Here is a 21,461-nt window from a genome sequence, read left to right as displayed (position 1 = left end):
TTTGTTGTGTTTATCAAATGAAATACTCCGCACTTAGTCACACCAGTCCCTGCCAATACACACAAACAGCATTACATTTGTTTACTGTAATGTGTTCAACACCATATGGTAGTCAGTGGTAATACATAAACATAGTCGCCTTTTAATGTAACATTTTTGAGGAATCCTGGGGAGTTTTCTTGTAAACAAACACATTTAAATTTGCATTTTAACACACTGTTTTTCCCTGAGGTCTAACAAACAGGTTGAATACATTTCCTTCCCCATAAAACATTTACAAAAATGATTTCTGGAATATTTTGAAGCTCGCAGTTTTCTTCACCCCTGTCTTCTGCTTGCACAGTGCTACATTCCTGACGACTACCTGTCGGTGGAATAGTGTGGAACAGTCTGAAAAAACATGAGCATGCTGGGCCGTGCTAGCAGAGCATGGGATATGAACAAAACTGGAACATGGTCATCAGAACATTGCTGCATAGTGCCTCTAAAGGTCAACAACTCCACATGGTACATACATTGCGGAGGAGCGTTAGCCTATTATTTTGAAAATTGTCCAAATACTTCATATTTTTTAAAAACATGTCATTTTCAAAATCATATATACAGTAAATACCATTTGTACTACAAGAAGTGCAAACAGTCCCTGTTTTTGGAGCGCAGACAGCGCTATACGATGTTCAAACCTCCAGTTAACGTTATTGACATGACAGCCATATATGATATCATAATGTGACAGGGTTTCTTTACCAGATCAGCACCTTCTTTTCTCACCTGTAAATACTGTGACATCTGTTATAGCCTTGGCTATTATACCAAAGTACAGCCGGCATCATACTTGACTTGTATCATACAGGCCTACTTGGCAGCTTTCATGGCATGTTTGTCCTCTGCAGACTGTCGGAAGACATTGTTGTGAAGTGTAAAAAGAGTACAACTCTTCAAAAAAAAAAAAAAGCAATCTCAAAAGATTGTCTGATGCGACAGTGGAAAGCTCTGCTTATCTGTCTACTATAGTTAATGATAATTAATTCATCTGTCCGAATCCATTCATCCACTCTCCTTCCAATGACATCACTGAACAGCTTTTTAACACCCTGTTAATAAAATAATCTAAAAACCATACGAATGACTAACTATGAGTGAGCTATCACCGGTCTGGTTTCACATGGTGGGTTAAACCCTCCGTTATATCACACTGGAAAGATTTGTCAGGAAATGTAGCAAAATGATAACAATATAATGAGAAAATAATAACCTCCATCATGAAAGAGATGGACCACAATAACTCCAAGTCCTGCACTGGTGTAAACAGGGTATGTTCTGGGAAAATTGTTTCCACTGGACACCAATGTGATGGACAAAATTAAATTCTGATGCAGAGGCCGGCACTATTCACACAACACACACTGTCATGCTTGGTTTCCACAGTAACCAACAGCAACATCTGGCCGAGGGTGGCATGATAGAAATTGCATTTCTCATTTTTCCTATGGCTCATTTTTCTCTTTCCTCTCTGCGGTCCTTTCTATGCTCTATCCCTCCAGTAAGCAGAGAGAGAGAGCTGCATGGTAACAAATCTAACAACACCATACTCATTTCACATGATTAATCCTTGTGCTTATTACAAACTATAGACTAGAAGTGAAGATATGTACAGTAAAGAGTGAAAACTAGCAGAGCATACACCCTACAGACACTTGTTGTCATGCCAGTCAGGGCATTTTGTCTGGAGGAAGTGAGCATAAACTTTCAGGTAAACCTTTAAGTCACTGAGGATGAGGCAGTTGCATTAATGGTGAGTGAGAAAATTTGATTTCAACTCTAAAAGCCCTGTACTGTGCCTGCATGACCTGTTTAGCTTTAATTAATACCACTAAACATAAATAGAGGCAAGGTAATTTGAGTCTCAAGTGTATTCCGACTGTCTGAGATGTTGGCTCTCTGAATTAGCAATGCTACCTCTAATTCTTCATGCAGGAGGGATTGATCCCGACTGCAACACGTGTTTAGAATGAAGACATGGACTCCAGAGGAAAACAACACAAATGTCAAAAGAGTTTGAATGCAAACTGAATAGCAGTTGCCTTTGACTTGAACCTTTCCTGAGGGAGCGTTCCATTATTCTTGCTGCCTGTGGGGAAATTCATGCCAGCGTACAAACGTTTACTTACATCTTTGCGTGACTGTGTTTGTTTCCAAGGGTGACTGCTCTTGCAGTTTCACCAGCTGGTACGAAATAATACACGATCGTGCACATGTATGCATTTTCGGTATCAGGCCTTTGTTAGAACAGCCCCTGGCAGGGACACTGTCCCCTAATCTGAGCTAACAGGCACAGTGAGGGTCCACGCACCGCCACTTGCACCAAGGCTAAACTCAGCCTGAGTCACATACAAAGTGTCCAAGGCAATGCTACTTCGCCCCAAAGCCCCCATTCAAAATCACCATGAACATGTCTCCTGCTCCACTGAGGACAGGGTGACAGAAGGTGAGTGGCAACCTTTGAGATGAGCATTTTTTTTTTTTAAGTTAAAAAAATAGCTTGTTTTTGGTAAGAGTTTTTTCAGTTCCTTGGTTTTCCAGTGAGAATTCAATGATTTATAACATATGATATGAAATATGTGATTTTTCAATAGAGCCAAAAAATGATATCTGAATTTCATGAGCTCATAAATACCCTACATTTTCATTCGTTAATATTCCCCATGTTTTTGCAGCTGAAAAACAATATGCGTTCTCACATAAGGCCAGTGTGGATATTAGAAAAATATGAGGTTTCTGAACAACAACAATACCAGAGTCAGTACCGTTGAACTGAAGCTGCAGGTAGTTTAGGTAAGACAGCAATATCTAAAGCTGCATGAATTGAAATTTTTGGCCACACCAGGGCAGAAGAACAAGCTGAAAAGAACAACATATGACATATTATTACACATTATTTCAAGATGGCAATGAATGACTTGCAGCCTCTTCCAGCAGCTCTCACTAACCTCTGAGCTTTCTCTCTAGTTTCCTTAACTTAGGTAAGGTTTTGTTTAGTACTTCATACATGCAGCTGCTTTTTTAACTTGCACCACATACACTAAACTTAGTGAGTTTGCACTGGTCTTTCTACTGGTTTTAACATCTGGGTATCCAGATCACAGCCATGGCCCCTCTGTTTTACATCAGGGATCAGCTGATAGTGCTCTGTAACACTGTGGGGCTTCAGGGGACAGAACCAATGTGTCCTGTGAGTGCAGGAGGAAGACATGGTGAAACCATGCCAGGGGTGAGGGCTGCGCTAGGAGGAGATCTTACAAACAGGCCCTTCCCTTGATCATCATGGGAAATGTGGACTGGGAATACTAGAAGTGTAGCATTATATGCTGTTCATGGACATGGCTAACCATGCTAACTCCAGGCACAAACACTGAGCTGGACAGTTTCCAGATGACACCGGTGGACAGGACAAAGGAGAGCGGTAAGAGGAAGGGAGGAGGGCTGGCAGTATTTGTGTATGATAGATGGTGTAACTGTCACTCTTAAAGCACAACTCTGCAGTAAGAACACTGAGCTGTTAGCCGTTAGCATGAGGCCATACTATCTATTGAGGGAATTCCTACATCTTGCATGTTAATCGTGCTACTGGTGTATATTTCGCCCTCAGCAAATGCCAATGCAGCCTGTGATGTCATGCGCTGAGTTACAAACAGGCTGCAGACACTGCATGCCATCCCTCTTCTTGCTGTTGACTTTAATCATGCCTCTCTGTCCTCCACTCTGCCCACATTCACTCAATATGTTACATGCTACACCAGAGACAATAAAATATTGGATTTATTTTATGCCAGCACCAAGGAGGCATATAACTCATCACCTCTCTGTGCTCTGGGAAGATCTGATCACAACCTGGTGCACCTCCTGCCTTTGTACAATCCTCCCGTCAACAGGCACCTGTCACTCGCACAGAGAAAAGATGGTCCAAGGAGGCCAGTGAGGCTTTGAAGGGCTGTTTTGATACAACTGCCTGGGAAGTACTTTGTGATACTCATGGGAAGGACATTGCCAGTCTCAGACACCGTATAACTTACGTGTATAGAATGTCATAACCTTAAAATCATCTCTGACTACAAGTGCACTCCTGAGGAGCTTCAATAAGGCTGTGGTACAGCAGTCTGCTGGGGCAGTGGCACCTTCACTGCTGATAGGAAAAGCCTTAACTAGACTAGTTAAGATGGCCAGGTCTGTCCTGGGATGCCCCCTCAGCCCAGTGGATATGGTGGGACAAAGGAGAATTATGGCTAAGCTATCATCCCTGACGGAGAATATGTCCCACCCCATGCACTGGGCACTCCTTCAGTGACAGGCTGCTTCACCTGCAGTGTGTGAAGGAGAGGTACTGCAGGTAACCCACAGTCATCTCATCCACTGTTAATATAAAATATGGATCAGTGCAGCCTCAATATATAAATTTGAGCAACTATATGCCATAAAACACTTAAAACATTTAGCATGGGAGAGTCCAGCTTTTCTTTTTCTTTCTCTTCCTCTCTCTCTGCCTCTGAAACATAAATTATACCACCATGATGCAATAAAACCCTCACTGAAAGCACTGGAACCAGCACACAAATATTACATCAACTAAAAATTATGGCAACAAAACATAATCATCTATATATGCGTGGAATCTAATTAAAACCTTGCATTATACTCGATTTAGGAAAATGGAATTCCATCAACAACCAATGCAGAGCTGACCAATTATAGAGTAATTATGTAACCTAACACTGGATTATATCACAGTTGGGAAACAACAAGTGGTCAAACAGATAATTGTCAAATGGAAAAAATCATTATTGAATAAAAAGCCAATAATGCACCATTTTCAATTGAATCATACTATTTTCTGTTCTGGCACCATGCTGTCTTTTTTTTGGAAGTCAGCTATGGCGTCCAATAGATGTTATCATCACAGAAACAGCACAGCAGTGAAAGAAAAGGGTCTGCTGTGATGGATACTGCATCTACATAGAGCGAGTGTATCAAAGGACTTTGGGGAGTATAATGGTTAATGTTAAAAAAAAAAAAAAAAAAAATGAACATAATGTAACATTACCAGCACTCATAAAGCTCCAACCCCCTTAAATCCCAGTGATGACAAAAAAAAAAACAAACCAAAAAACAACTCCCAGAGAGGATCAAAGTACAACCACTAGCTGTCCATTTCCTGCCTGTAACATCACATTAGCCGTAAAAGCACCTGGCTGGGAGCATAGCAATCAGAGGACATAAAGGTCAGCCATTCTGCCAGGACAAAAGAGAAGCCCCCTGCTGTGTTACTGTGGCTGTGACACTCGGACAAGTACCAGGTATATGTGCCTCAGTTGCCCCCCAGTCAGCAGGATTGCCTCATGGTATTCAATCACCTCCAAGAAACCGTTGAGCTTTCTGGAGCTCAACGGTTTCAAGCTTTTGTTGTTCAACTGGGTATTTTGCCAGGCTCAGTAAAGGTCAGCAGGTGGGCCATGAGCAGCGCATAACGGGTACTTACAACAGGGGTAATTGAGCAGCACAATGTCGTCCAAGGCAATGTAGCCCTGTCGCTCCTCGGAAATGGTTGCTTCAAAGATGACCTGTGGAGATAATGGACAAATTAAATGACTACAGACCATTACATCTTGAGTGGCAAGTAGATTGACAAAGAAGGAAATTGGGGGGATGGGGTCCAAAGGCCTGCCAAGAACAAAAATGAACATTTAAAAGAAAGCTCCATTACAAAACTTCAGGAATGTTTCTTATATTTCTGGTCGGTGTGTCTTGTTTTTTCATTTTCACATACAGTATTTTAACACAGCCATGATAGAATTTAGAAGTACAACTTTTTCCATCACATAACATTTATGTAGCTGATGCTTTCATCCAAAGTGCAATAAGTGCATTCATTCATGAGGGTACAACCCACAACTTGGAAAAACCATGCAACTATCAATTTCATTAAATATACTATACACTGAACTGCTTCGAGTGCTTCGACTGCTACATGTAGGGGCTAAAATGCAGTCTGAACAGGTGTGTTTTCAGTCTTTCAGAGTTTTTCCTGACGTGAATGGGGAGTTCACTCCATCACTGTGAAGCCAGGACAGAACAAACTTTTCCATTTCTGAATCACGGTCCAAGGACAGAGGATGTTCTATGATGTACAGATTGTAAAGCCCCTTAAGGCAACTTTGTGATATTGGGCTACATAATTAAAATGAACTGGACCATTAACCACCAACCATCTAACCTGATAGATAATCATGAGCATTCTAACCTTTTATCTAACCTAATATATAAACATAGAAAATTCCAACTTAATGTGTGTCACCACTAAGTGAACCATTCCTCAATATGCATCTGAAAATCATTCACTGCACACTGTGTGCGATGCATAGGGAACGCTACATTCTATGAGGACTAAACAGTGTGCCTGATGACTAAACTAAATGTCAAACAACTCAGGGCATCCCGTTAATTCCAGCAGGTGTCTACAAACACTTCTCTGCACAATGCATGATGTTAGTTATCTCTTATTGATTGTACACTACTTGTTATGACGCCTTCAGGATTGATTTGAGTCTATATGGTGTAGCGTAATAACTCTAGCTCAGCTTTTGAACAACACTACAAAATGGCACACAATGTAGAGGGGATATCATGAGTGAACAATTTCAGACATAGCCAAGGCATTTTCTATAGTGTTAGGTTGAGTGCTTGGCTCATAACTTCCATTACTATCAATTTGCTTCTTTGGCTGAGGCTGTCTGGTAGTGGACAGAGGTGATCATAGACCAGGTGTGTTATGAGCTGATGTGTAGCATCTTTGGTGCATTATGTTGTTAGCATGCTGAGTAAGACTGGGACTGAGAGCCTGCACTTGATTGTCTACTTTTGTTGCACGTTTGTTGAAAACTGCTTAACCAGCTACCTCCGGATTTGAACGTGGATATTTTGTCATACATGCTTCCAGGGATTCGCTGCAGTCTGGACATGGTTAGACTCAACAGCCTGTTATTTTTATAAAACACAGTCAACAAAGTTTTGAAAGCATTTAGACCACAAGACATCAAATGTCTCCAGTGAAATCAATATTACTAATGCAGCTCTTACTAACCACCCATTTACACATACAAGCTTGAAGACTGGAGAGGCAATAGGACACCAATCATTATGAATTGAACTCGAGTGCACAAGCTGCCAGTGGCCGATGACAAAGACTCAGACACTCAGAAGAACAATGTGAGGAAAGCTTTACCTTTGTGCAAATGGACTCTGATCCACAGGAGTGGCAACCAGTAGCTATCATTTTCTTTTGATTGGCTCAAGTGCAGCCATGCCAGTCAATCTGTTTATATGTCATTGTTGAATGACACAGTTTTAACGATGCTACATATTGCAATGTAGATGTCCTGTGATGCTAACACAAAACATGAGCTGCACACCAATGGGAAACAAATTAGTTGTGCAGCAGTATAATGGCCATACAGTCCAAGTCATACAGAGCACAAAACACAAATAAATGCCTCTCTCCGTCTCTGCTGTCTCTTTTATCAATCCACACGGCAGCTGCAGGTGTCCTTAAACACAGCCTAAATATTCACTCACTTATGTAAATGAGTCGGGCGCATGCAGAGCCTAAAAGTAAATTGGGAGGCCTCCCAGAGTGCAACAAAGTCATTGTGGGTTTCTGAGTAGTAATTACAGTCAGCAGAGCCCAAATCATTCCCTCCACAAGTAACTCTTCACTTTTTACTGCACCACAACAAACTCTGAACTTGGGGGTTGAGTGCATTAACAGCTGGTAAGATGAATTTTGTCACTGTCTACTACATCAGACGTGTGTGTGGCAGCCAGTGTTTCACCCACTCATACTACTTCTAGTTATCTATGCCAAAGCCTGGTGGAAGTCAGACTGTGACCATGCATTCAGACGGGCAATAGATTGCAATGTTGACAATACATCAGGCTTTAAGTGCCTAGGGCCAATCAATACCACAAAAGGCCTTGGCAGATGGACACAGACTAAGGCTTTCTTTCCACTAATTTATTTTTATTTTCCATTGCTATGTCGGGCCATTAGAGACGTCTGACCGATTAACTCTTCAATTCATCACGCGTCAATGCACCCACCACCATCGATTCACTCAGCTCCGCGCTTTGAGCCATCATTAAGCTCCTCTGCATCTGCCCTCGCTTATAGAAAAGTGTGTTTGAGTATGATTGTGCCAGACACTGAAGAATAACCTTGGCATCCAATAGCTACGCACATGAAAACACAAGCTATTATACAAATGGTTACAGTGGAGTCCCCTTTGCAGTTTGTATACACAAAGCGTGGCACTGAAAATGAGACAATTTACTCAATCTTTTGTCTATGTGCAGGAGTTCTCTTACGCTGAAGTGTGTTGAGTTGTCAGGGCCACCATAGGAAGGAGATATAAAAAGATGTACTGTATGGAGAGAACAGCGCAGGAAAAGAAAGTGGAGGAACACCTTGCATAGGAGGAGACGGGTGGGAGGGTGGGAGCTTAAGCCACACTGACATTGTTTGTCATGACGCTGCCTGATAGCATCTTTAATATTTGATAGCAAAGTTTCACCCTTTTCCAATACTTACACACGTAGGCACGGAGGAAAATCTATTTCTGCAAACAATATAAGAGATGGATTTGTCCAATTGAGAATATCCAGTTCAAGGTGATGTCATTCTTCAGCCTTCTCTCAGCCTCTCTCAGGCTTTTGTTGTGACAAAAACGGGCAACAATAGGAGGCTTGCAATACTGCAAAAGGCACAATCTGTGAAGTGTGAATCAAGGTTTGGTTTACTGCAAGCAGCAGGGTGCCATCTCCTGAGATGGAGCGCCGTGTGATCGTCAGCAACCAAAGGAAATGACACGAGAAACAAATCCAAGTCAGGAAGCAAGTTCTGGCACAAGAACAGCAAGTGTCGACAGTTAAGGAGATGGAAGCAGCTGGACAGTCACATTTGATGTAAAAAGCATGCAAGCATTTTAATATGCGCCTCCTGCTGCATCGTGTTTGGCTCATAAAATTCAATGCCAGAGAATTGATAGCGTAGAGTAACAAAATCCATACTGCATCCGAGGAGGCCTCACACAGAATACATAAAACCAGTGGTGGCAGTAAAAGGGATTGCGTTAAAAACAAGATTTGCACAGTAATTAATATCTTAAGCTTTTAGTTTTCATTACAGCGTTTCATTGCAGAAATTATTTAAGCGTGCGCGCTACTAATAAAGCTCTCGGCTGATCTGTGGACGGCATCAATCTTCATGAGGACTTTGACTCATTTAATGGCTTACATGCAATCGTTTGAGGAATGTGGTGAACAAAAATTGCAGCAATGTTCTGTTAATTGATTTCTTCTGCTAGAATGAGGCCAACGCTATTGATCCACATTGGCAATGAGGCAGTAAAACAGTGAAATATACGACGTGCAATTGCACCTGCCACCTTTTCTCCGCGGGCTGTAGAAATAAAGGGAGGTGTAAACTGCAGCGTGGATGAGACTGCGTACGTTGCATGTTTTATTTTTTGAGTCTGTGCGTGTGTGTGTGTGTGTGTGTGTGTGTGTGTGTGTGGGTGGGTGTGATCAATTGTGTACCTATTCAACAGCGGACCTTGACATTGTTACACATTCAGAGGATTGCCGAGCCTATCCAATTTGGAGGTCCACTGTTGGCCATGCTTTAAAGCATATCTAAAACCCTCTGGTGAGCTTCTGTTAATTTTAGCCGAGTGGACCTGCAGGTGTGTGAAGGGTAAAATTCACGCTCAGCAGTGCCTCTGCAGGCTGGAACAGGGATGCACTCACACATTTTTTTTTTTTTTTTTTTCCACACTCCTCCATTCTGTGGATGGCTTGCAGCCTCAGGCAGTCTTTCGGACCAAAGTGGGGTTATTTAGCAGGCTATATACTGAAGGAACCAGTCTCATTAAACACCTTTTTTTAATCTTTTTGTAAAAAACTATAAAGGCTAAACTTCAGTGGATGTCCTAACTAGTTTCAAGCTTCACACTGTATTAAAATGAAGGGCTCCGAAGAAGGCAGGGGAATAGAAAGTGTCGGCTCGGCTCCACTCTGCTTGCTCTTTTTTCTTTTTCCATTGTGGAGAGTGTCTCGTATTAGAGGTTTCACAGAATGAGTCAGCTAGTCAACTACCAAAACCACCAGTCCACACTGTGCATTGTTGTAGGCTAATCGTTCATTTGTGGTTTTAGCATGGCGCAGTAATACAGCAGTGGCAATGCATCTGCAGAAGATGTAGGTAGTTGTTGCTGATAAATCATCATTTGTCATGCGTGATTTTAACACTGTGCAGCGTGGGGAGCTACAGCAGCAGACAAGTAGGCTATACGCCCCAAAGCTCGACTACAATCAGCACAGTGTGGAAATACTTTACCAGAGCAGATAGATTTGTTTGAACCATCATTTTCTACATTCTGCAGTGTTAAATCCCTGCGAGACAAGCTTGCTGGGGGTTTAGTCCAATCAGGTTGTAGCTCATTTGTAAACAGCCTTTCAGAGCAATCAAGGACTCAAGGACTGCTATCTCACCTAGCCCCACGCTGGCACCTGCTACATGAGTTAACCCTTTACTGGTTGTGTGTGACACCATTGTCATTGGGTGAAAATGGACTACACTACATTTTAGGAATGGTTGATGACTACTAAAATGCAGCTGTGTAGTAGATTTTTTGGTCACCTTGGTCAAAGTTTCAAGTGAGTTGAGCCAATTTTAAAAAGTCAAAATGCTAGAGGCCACTGATTGGTTGGAGACTCGTCACTGGAATCATCACAGGACATCTTGCACAACCACTGTGATTTAAAAAAAATTTTTTGTATTCACTAGAGCCAGAAAGGCGAGCTGAGCCAGTACTAAAAGGTACGTACGCCATCCCGTCAACATCCTCCTGTTATAAGAGCAGCGCAGCTCCTGTGTGTGTGTAGTGAGTGTGCGGCTGAGCGAGTGAGAGAGAGCAGCGGCATGAGGAAGAATGCGAGCAAAGCAGAAGCAAATGTTCGCAGTGAAGTTGTCAGTTTAGCAGTAATAGAAATAAACAAAGTGAATAATTCTTATGAGCCAAACATTACTAGAAATGTATTACTATACTTCTGCGATCATTGCTGCCACTGTGCAGTGAGAAAGGTTTCAAGAACACAACAAAGTGCTGTCTGAACACAAAGCCTGAGACGGTGAGAAACGCTGTTCGCCTGACTTTCTGCTGACATAACTCAATGTTTGCTACCTGGATGGTTGTGAATGTGTGAAGCTTGACTCTAAAATCATCCTCTGCTGAAAAGCTGCTGCAGTGTCTTTATATTTCCAGTAAAGTGGCAACAGCAGCCTTGGCACTGTTTCTTTTGTCGTGTACAAGTCAGGTAAGCAACAAACACACATTAGGCAGATGTACAGATGTACAGGTTTGGAAAATAGAGTTTAAGGTGTTTTTTCTATCTTGGGCTTATTTGAATCATAAGAAAATGAAAGTGTGAAATGTTTTGCGTAATGATCAAATAAAGGTTCATGTATATTACAGAGAAGAAGCCACTTTTATCAGCTGATAAATCTGATGCTTTGGATGAATAAAGGCACGCAATTCTGCATAATGACTAACTTCATTGGGGATATTAGAATTACCAGAAAAAAAAATTACCAGAATAATTATTATATGGAATATTAAATGTACTTAAACTCAAACATTTGAATGTAAATGTTCATTGTCTTAAACATACATTTTTGAGTGCTTCACAAAAATTTCAACAGTTTGATACTTTCATTGTGAAGCTCAGCTGTAGGATGCTCTGTTTGCATTGTTGTAACTTAATACAGCTCTGACAGGCTGCTGCAATAAATAAAAACTACTGCATAACGAGGTCCTTACAGTGAACGGCTATTGATGAAAAAACGATCACCATAAAGCATTAAAAACAGGGTTTAATCTGAAAATCTTAAGAATCACAGTCAGTTTCTAGCAAACAAACAGAGGACTTGACCTCTGTAGCTATGAGCCTGACTCATGGTACCTTGCTTAATGAAGATTAAAGGTGTTAGTTCACCCAACCTTGTCGCACTGCTTCACTGCATGGATGAAATAAGGTGATGGGTTAATAGAAAAACGCAAAAAAAACAAAAACAAACAAACATACAAACATAAGCAGATAAGTAGAATAAGTAGATAAGATGAGAGTGAAGTGGTCAAAAAGTGAAGAAGAAGTCAAGAAGGCAGCGTTTCCACCGGAGCACCGCTTTAACACCTAGTCTGCTTCCTAAAACCAAGCTGACAGGGAGAGTGTGAACCAGTCTGATCAATTCTGTCTTCTGTCCTTCAAAGCTATGACAGTCCAATCTGCGATCACAAAGTCTGCTCAGCAAAGTCAGCGTCCGACCCACGTTTAACGCGGGTTGCAGGAAGGGTCGTGAACTCAGTCAGACACATGCTGATCACACCAGACTGGCAGCCTGTGCAAGTTTAACCAGCATTAAATGTGTCAGTGCCACCTTCTGAATGCTAAGCTCAAGCTTAGGTGCTGTAAAAGTCGTGAGGCGATGAGTTAATTTTTAGCTGCGATATCACTACATAATAATTCACAAGCCGAAAGTGTGTGTTAAGACCTTCCTGACAAGATGTCCAAATGATAAAAAGTATGCAGGGTGAAGCTTAATATGTAGCACAAAATGCACGAGAAACAATAGACAGTTGAAAACCAGAAATACTGGCACTGAAATCTCATATCAGTGAAAAACTAAATGCAAAAGGCCAACAACACGTCTGATCACAGGCCAACATATCTCTGCAGCAGTCTGGCTCTCCTGAGGGGAGGTTGATGTTCACTGATACTACTGGACATATATATATATATATATATATATATATATATATGTGTGTGTGTGTGTGTGTGTGTGTGTGTATGTGTGTGTGTGTGTGTGGGGTTGGGTGTGGTGGCTGAGATGAAATTTATATATATATATATATATATATATATATATATATATATATATATATATATATATACACACACACACACACACACACACACACACATGTATACACACACACACACACACACACACACACACACACACACTACTTCTTGTGAAGACACTTGACATAATGCACTCCCTCATCCACACCTTCACCTTCACCATCACAACTAAATAAACCTAATTCTAACCTAACTCCTTAAAACCACGTCTTAGCCTTCAAACAGCCCTTTGAAGTTGCGAGGACCAGCCAAAATGTCCTCACTTTCCAAAATTGTCCCCACTCCAAAGTACACACACGCACACACACAAACGCGCACAGACAGCCTCTCCTCCAAGCCCTCTGAAGTAGTAGTCCTCTCCCTGTGTGGAGCTGCTCCTCGGTGGCCTGCAGGGGCTGATCTGTTGGCTGGGAGTGCTGGACAGTGATCTTTATCAATGGGACTGGATGGATGAGTGGAGCCCTGTGGGGCCTGAGCTGAGCTTTGAGCCACAGCGGTGGGAGCCGGTGAGGAGGAGGGGTGTGTTCCCGGGGCAAAAAAAGGAAGGGAACGGGGAAACAGAGGCGCAGAGCCTCACTCCGGGCTCACTCCTGTGCCTCTTCACAAAGCAGATAGACACACTTTGTTCCTTCAGGCCTATATTTAAGCCCCTCACTCATCTGCACAGCTTTACCTGCTTCATTACGTGCTGCCGATCATCCAGGTTTATAGGACAAATAAAGCAATCTGTCCTGTGTCTACATGCCTGGCGGGAGGACTTCAGGGAACAGCGTCTTCTCATCACTCAGGCAGCCTGGACATACATCACCAGAGTAGTAGATTACATTGCTTATGCACGCCTGTCCACATGGTAAACACTGCAGCGCTAAGCAAACTCCCCGCCTGGGCCGACTTGTCTGATTGTACACCTCAGCTTCGCCCTCTGAGAGCACCCGCCCCCTGTCTCCACCTCCTCCTCTGCTACGGTGCGTGGTAGACAAACTTCTAATGTCCATACAGGAGGGAAAATCATTACTTTAAATCAGTTTGGCTGTTTGTGAGAGTCGCTCAGGATAGGAGAGCTGAGGATGGTAAAGCGGAGGCTGTCCTCATTGATCTGTGCAGCCCTCTAATCTCATTAACTGGCTCTTGATTTATTGAGATGGGGCCCAGAGTGCGCCAAGGTTATGGAAGCAAACACCCAGCCTGATCCCCCACGCTTAGGGTCACATGGAATTGAGGTCAATTGACTGTTTGGCGGACCCACGTTCTTACAATCCCTTACCCCAGCCACTGCCTTCTCATTAATGCCTCTTTTGGGGTGGGGCACGGTGGTGTAAGAGGCAGCAGGCTTGGTGGGGGGAAAGAGAACATCAGAGGATAAATTATTGGCTGTAATGAGTGAGGCAGGGCTGCATCCAGTCATCAGAATCTTACAAGCTACACAACAGCGCTAATAATGCAGTATCAACAATACAGGCATCAAATGGAGCTATTGATTACACTGCAGCACGCAGGTAAATTGACCAGTAAATAAAGATACAATGCAAACACACAGTCACTGTAATTAAACACACATTGAGTTGCTGTGATATATGACACAAGCTGCAATTTGCTAATCCTTGCATGGTCTGAATGATAAGGAGGATGATAATAAAGCTGCTGGAACTGACAGCAGCCAGGGTTCAGTATCTGGTGACCACTTAGCAGCTGGTGGTTTAGTGCCATGCTGAGTGTCACTGAAATTTTTAACAAAGGGGGGACGGATATTTTCAAGGACTGAGCAATCACCATCATAACATTAAAAAAACATTTTTCCAGTTAATACATATCAGATATGCAAGCCAAATTAGGCCGCAAGACAAGACTCGCTAGAGGCTTTGTGAGGCTGCACTTTGGCAAAATGACAATGCTAACATGCTAATGCTACGCAGTATAATGTTTCACATATTCACCATAAATCAGCGTCAAACTAAATGTCCTTAGTCCAGTCTTAAACCAAAGTATTGGACAAACTGACATGGAGACCAGATGATGGCGCTAGATGAGAAGTTAAAGGATCACCAGAGTTGGTGAGCTTCATCTTTTAGGAACAGTGAATGAACTCTCCTTACATATAAAAGCAGAAAACAAAATGACTAATTTTGTACAGCTGAATTTTTAATAACAATTTGTAAATTTAGAAAAAAGTAACATGACATTTCATTACAATAAGTTCACTCAGAGTCAACAGTGACCTTCCTCAGCGACTTCCACATCGTCATTAACCACACCATCTTCTTGCATGCTGTATGTATGTCAATCTGCATCACTCATCATATCACAAGAGAATTGAAAATGGAAAAAAAAGCTCTATTTTTTATGTTCATCATTTATTCATGTATTAATTATTTTTTGATTACTGATAAATCATTTATTTCATAAAATATCACAGACGCAAAAGGTCCATCACAGCTTCCCAGACACCACACCAATGTTTTATTTAGTCTGAGCAGCATAGCAAATCTATTTATTTCATAGTGAGAGGAAATGAATCTGAGAAGGGCGAGAAAATCCATTGTATCCAAGTCCAAGTATCCAAGTATCTATTTGCGAAGCTGTGACCAGAATGTGTGATAAATTTACAGAATAACTGACTATTGTGACAAAACAGTTATTAACATGACAATCAGTTTTCTGTCAGTCATCTCATGACTTAGCGATCAGTTAACTAATAATGCCAGCACTCCTGATAGGACACTATTGGATTTTTGAAAGGCTGCTCCAGCAATTGAATTCTGCATTTCAATGGAGGTGGTTACTTACAACAGAAAGATTTCACAAAGCAGATGCTGAGACATCCTGATTTTTAGTCTCTGGAACAGGTCAAGGGCCAAACACACTGGATCCTATATATCCCACAATTCAGCTCTACAGCATCTTTCTGTAGATCCTTCCTGAGGTTAATGTCTATGTATTTCAAACTTGACACCACTGGTTTCTACCTAAAGCTTTCTGTTAAAACATTCAATCCATACACAGGTGAAAGAAAAAAGGTCCCATGAAGATCAGTTTCTTCTTCGTGGGGTAAAATCTGTCGCATGCCCCTTTAAGTGTGACTCACTGCACTCAGATTCTCTTGCGTTTGTGTCAAATTTATATTTAATACATTTGAAAATGACAACATTTCAAGACCAAAGTGGTTTTGGCCTACAAACGTTCTTCCTCTTCCATGTAATAAAAATGAAGCTAACATAATAGGAACATTTGACAGTGTTTGAGAGATACAGCTTACCATTTTTGGACCTGAGAGAAAATGTGGTGGGTATGTGTGGGTTTCTACACTGTTTGTTTGGATCCCATTTACAAATCTATAATTAGCCACCAGGTTTCATTTCGAACAAAATGGGACATGTGTACAACAGCTGCAATCAGGGCAGTTTACAGTTTATGAGAGAAAACTGCCCTGGCAGAAGTCCAAGATCACTGCCGGAAGCCTCTGTTATTAAAGACCCTGAAATTTTGGTTTCAAATATTTAATGTTACAGAGAAAATTTTAATAAGAAAAATCAGTGACAATCAAATGAAAGTTTGAAAAAGAAATGATTACGTATTTGTTTAGTTTGACACACAGCTAACCTGCTTCATCAGACCTGCTTGGATGTGGTTTGATTAGATTTGGTTTACAGCGGTGTGGCAACACCACTTTGATCAAAATGCTGCTGAATCCTGATTGATGCCATGAAGTATGTGAGGGCAGTGAGAAGAGCACAGACAACAACACAACAATCATATGAAAGAACTCTGACTTTGATTATTTTGTGTTCATGTAGGACCCCATCTCTCACAGTGAGACGCTGATACAGAAAACAGGCTTTCAGGACTTTTAATATTATCACATATTCTCATGTATTTGGGTAAAGGCTCTTACCTGGTATTCACTGGGCCAGAATGTGCTGACGGCGAGCTCCACCTGGTGCCACTGGTGTCCCTGAGAGCCTGAGACATTCCACACCGCGCTGCCTTTGGGACCCCCGTTGACCCGGATGTAGACCTGCAGGTCCCCGGGGCTGTGGCCGTCGCGGCTGTACAGGAAGTAGCTGAACTGGATGCAGTGGGTGTCGTTCTCGCTGAGCGGGAGCAGGAGCAGCTGAGCCCGCTGGCCCCCGAAATGCTGCGAGGAATTGACCATCATGAAGGACCCTGGAGGGGAAGACAGAAAATGAGGACATGTTAGAAGACCGGTATCCTGGTATCAATTCAAATACTGCTGATTTTACACTTAAATTGTTATTGGCAGCCTCTCAGAGAGAGCTTAGTGAGGTGACTTGAACGGATAAAGAGCAGTTTGAAAGTTTAGTCCTAAAAAAACAGATTGACCTTGCCGAGCAAAGACTCCTCTTCTCCACAGCAGCTGCTATACCTACATTTACTTCACAAATAGCAGCTATTTCAGCAGTTTCACCTACCAGACAGTGCTGAGTGACCTGAAATATAAAAAATAACAAGATCAAGCTCTCTGGGCTTCACCAGCAACATCCCAGTCCAAGATAGACATGTCATGTTTGTTTTCAACTGCTCAAGAACGTTCACCTCTTTTTTTTATTTTTAAACCCTGAAAAAGCCTGAGAGCCAAAGTTGACAGGCTCAAGGTTGTTACCCAGAATATCTGTGTGATCCTCTCTGGCTATTTGTCTGTATTTGGTCTGTCTCTGCTTCTCTCTGCTTCCTGCTTTGACAGGGCTTCCATCAGTTTTGCAGCGCTGCCTCAGATCTGGTGTGCTCAAAGCTGCAGCGCTGGGTGTCAGATTGGGCTTTCGTTTTGGACTGAGGTTCACAGAGTCACTGCTGGCTCTGTCATCCCGGCAGCACAGCAGAGATCCCCTGGCCATGAGAAGAGCGCCGCGCTGGAAGGAGGGGAAAGAAAGGGGAGCTGCTCTGCCTTTGACTGTGGCCTTCACAGCAATAGGAAGCACAATTTAAAGTGGGAAAAAAAAGTTGGGGAAAACAAAAAAACACATGCACTGAAATGCACTGAAACCACTAAAGACTTTAAAATAATCCCATCCCTTGTGTCGAATAACTTTTTTCAAATTCTAATGGGGTCTTGTGAGTCACCCTAGATGCTGGAACTAGTTTTCAGTCATTTGAAAATAAATAAATGCTGCACTGGAACACTCGTAGCTGCTTGTTTGTCAGGGATGCTGTTGTTGCTTGGTGGGCTGAATGCATTTACTGGAAGTCCTTTTGGAGAAAAGCATCAGCCAAATGAATGGCACTGTGACACACATGATGAAGAAGCAAAGTTTGAAATCCAACCACCCGAACTGCTTTCCACTTTCTAATTCATATCCATTTAGAAATACACAGCAAATAAGATGCTGGGACTTCATAGAAAACAAATGTTGATCTTGAGCAGTGAAGATAAACACAAGGAGACAACAGGAGTGGCAGTTAGCTGTCCGTGTTTATTACCTCGGACTGGTTAACGTAGCCTTGGGGATCACATGCTTTCCTCCCTAACTTGTAATCTTCCAATCATCACCATCAGATTGACTCTTTGATGCTGCCAGCAGGAGAGAGAACGCACGCTAATTGCACGTATAACCTTCACATCCGGTGCAGTGGGCGCCGCTGCCCCGAGACGGCCGTGGCAGACGAGCACAGACAGCGGCATCGTGGGTAGTGTAGTAGCCTCGGTACTGTAGTTGAGCGAGAGCACAATCAGAGCCCTGCCTCTTGCCATTAATCACACTGACACGGTTATTAGGCCATAATGGCAGCCGAGGGAACGCTTAAACCAGAGAGATGGCTGTAATACTCGTGCACTGACATGCAGGAAACACCAGCACGCACACACACACACACACACACACACACACACACACACACACAGTTTACAGGCCCAAAAGCAGACTCAGATCCAAGTCCTGCTGACCTTCCCACGAGTGAGAAGTGGCTTCCTCCTTCTCCTCTCCCATCATTCCTCCTCTCATCATGCTCATCATTTTCTTTTTGTCCTGGTTACTTCTTCCTCTGCCTCCTTCTTCACCTACAGCTCTTCCATCCCCTGAACCTCCGCCAGCTCCTTTTCATCCAAATTGCCGAGGAAGCGCAAACAAACTTAAACATGCATGAACAGCAAGTTGATTCATTTAAACACAAAGAACAGGGACCTGTTTTCAAGTGAAGACAAAAAAAAAAAAAAAAAAAAGCATCGGGTGATGTGTGGACTCATTTTCATCGAGGAAAACGTTCTGGGAGGTAATTGCCACTGTTATGTAATTTTTTTTTTTGAGTGTCGATAAAGTACACACTGATTTTTCGCTCTTTAATATGGTCTGAAAAAACAAATTTTCCTCTGAAGGCACTTGTTTATTCAGGCAAAGGCAAATATGAAGTTTGTGTTATCAAGCTGCATCATTTGCTTTTCAAAAGCAAGTCACTCAGTGTCTGGTAAAATGTGTGCCCTGGAAGGTGCCTTGCTTGCTAGGTCATAATTACGGAGGGACTTTTGATTTCTTCCATCAGCCCCTTGGTTTAAAGAAATCAAAGTGGATGGGAAAAAAAAAGGTCAAAAGCCGGGTCACATTCACAGACAACCTGGATATAAAGAGACTTAACATGCATGTCACAAAGCCTCCCTGACCACTGTCTGTTCCCTCCTTCGGCTCCATCTTCCCTGCCCCCAAAAGCATGGATCAGACGTCAAACTGCCAGAAATATCCCGTGATAACAAGCAGCTGCTGTCCTTTGAGATCTCGCTGTATTCTTGGACAACGCTGATATTTTTCTCTCCCTCACCTGCTTGCAGGCGAAGCTGGGCAAGCTCTGGCTTAGCCCCCAGTTCCGCGCTCCCCACCACTGCTGCTGCTTTGATGTGCGGGTTCTCAGGGGGGCTCTGTGGCTAAATTGCTTTTTCTTCAGCTATGAGAGCTGGACCCCCTCATTGTTGAAGGGCAAGTCTCCAACTGTCCCTATGACAGGATTGTACTGGGAAGAAACATAGCCTCAGCTAAAACTGTTTTATATTCAAATATCTTTAAGCAACTCATCCTACTTGGTAAACCAAATACAGACACAGCCTCTACCCTGCCTTTGTTATTGTAGGCTGCAATTTTCTTTTGATTCAGCTGAACCCACCTGGCAATGGCTGTCAGAGTGAAGAACAACCAAGTACAGCCGCTTTGTCTATATGGAGATTTAAAGGCACCATTAAATGGCCTCTTTACTCAGTGAAAATGTGATGTTGCTTGAGATGCTTGAGACGAGTCAAGGCAGCTAAGAACCTGTTACTGTCAATCACCGCACAATGCCGGCCTCCAATATGATCTTGGTGGGATGCCACATTGATATCGGCAACAATAACAACATGAGGGTGCAGTTAAATCCAGGTACAGCTGGAGCTGGATAATATTGTAGGGCTACATTAATCAATCGGTTTAGACACCAGACAAGAGTGAAAAAAGCCCATCACAATATTCTAGACCACAAGGTGACATTAAATGTCTGACCAACAATCCAAAATATTCAATGTACTGTAATGTAAATCCAGCAAAAGCAGCAAATTCTCACATTTGAGAGCTCAGAAGCAGCAAATGTTTGACAAAGTACTGTGAACTAACACAGCTGATTTGGTAACAGGTGGGGTGTGAGGATTCTTAAACATGTGCAGAAGGTGTTTTTGTGTGTGTGTTTTTTTGCCTTTAAAACAGCAGAAGCAGACAGAAAGCAGGGTAGAGAGAGGGGCGCGACATCCAGCAAAGGCTGCAGGATGGAACGAAACATCTGTTTCAAACTGTGGCATGCTGACCATTCATGTACCAATGCTGATGTTCAGCCCCGACACTGACTGAAGGGAATGCCTTTTATTCACATTTGCTCAATTCATGTTTATAATTTCATTCGAGGATGGCAATCAGTCTGCAAATATCTTTAGGTGGAATTCAGGTAGTTCTTTATATTGAAGGATCACTGCAGCCTTCCTGAAGGCAGGATGTATTGCATTACTATTGTATAGACTGACTTAGCTTGAGCTAGGTGTACCTAATTAACTGGTAACAGAGTGCTTGTGGAATTTGACAACCTTTGAGATATCACACAGAACATTATTTGATATTATACAGCATATACGCCAGTATATATATCTAAATATAGATACACAGTATAAACATGAACAGTTATTGGTGAGGGGGTTTGTTGGACCGATTTGGTACTGAATAACATTTTAATCACTAAGACTCGAGTGCAGTTTTCTGCCACTCCCCCCAACAACAGCTGCCTGCGCTCTTCTATTTTCCAGCCAAAGTGGAATTTATCTCAAAAGAGCCTAAAGATTCAGTTTTGTCCATTCAAACACAATATTCCAGATATTTCAAAGCTGTTGTCAGGAAAGCAACCTTAAACAGTTTATAGTCACAGTATCAGAATTGCACATTGCACACATTTTATGCTTTCTAAAGTTATTATGAGTA

The 21,461-nt window shown here is 42.3% G+C and overlaps 1 protein-coding gene across 4 annotated transcripts in view; it reads right to left on the bottom strand.

The window, feature by feature from the left end:
• Positions 1-21,461, bottom strand: part of ptprua (protein tyrosine phosphatase receptor type Ua) — a 178,718-nt gene that overhangs the window by 70,111 nt on the left and 87,146 nt on the right. For all 4 annotated transcript variants that reach the window (XM_076754324.1, XM_076754325.1, XM_076754326.1 and 1 more), the window contains exons 3-4: positions 16,919-17,190; positions 5,534-5,615 (exon numbers count right to left, since the gene is read on the bottom strand). In XM_076754324.1, the coding sequence (XP_076610439.1) occupies positions 5,534-5,615; positions 16,919-17,190 (354 nt within the window). The remainder of the gene's footprint in view (positions 1-5,533; positions 5,616-16,918; positions 17,191-21,461) is intronic.

The sequence above is a fragment of the Chaetodon auriga genome, chromosome 17 (assembly GCF_051107435.1).
Source record: "Chaetodon auriga isolate fChaAug3 chromosome 17, fChaAug3.hap1, whole genome shotgun sequence".
Lineage (NCBI taxonomy): Eukaryota > Metazoa > Chordata > Actinopteri > Chaetodontiformes > Chaetodontidae > Chaetodon > Chaetodon auriga.
The sequence above is the reverse complement of the archived record's forward strand: the minus strand, read 5'-3'. Positions and strand labels throughout refer to the sequence as shown.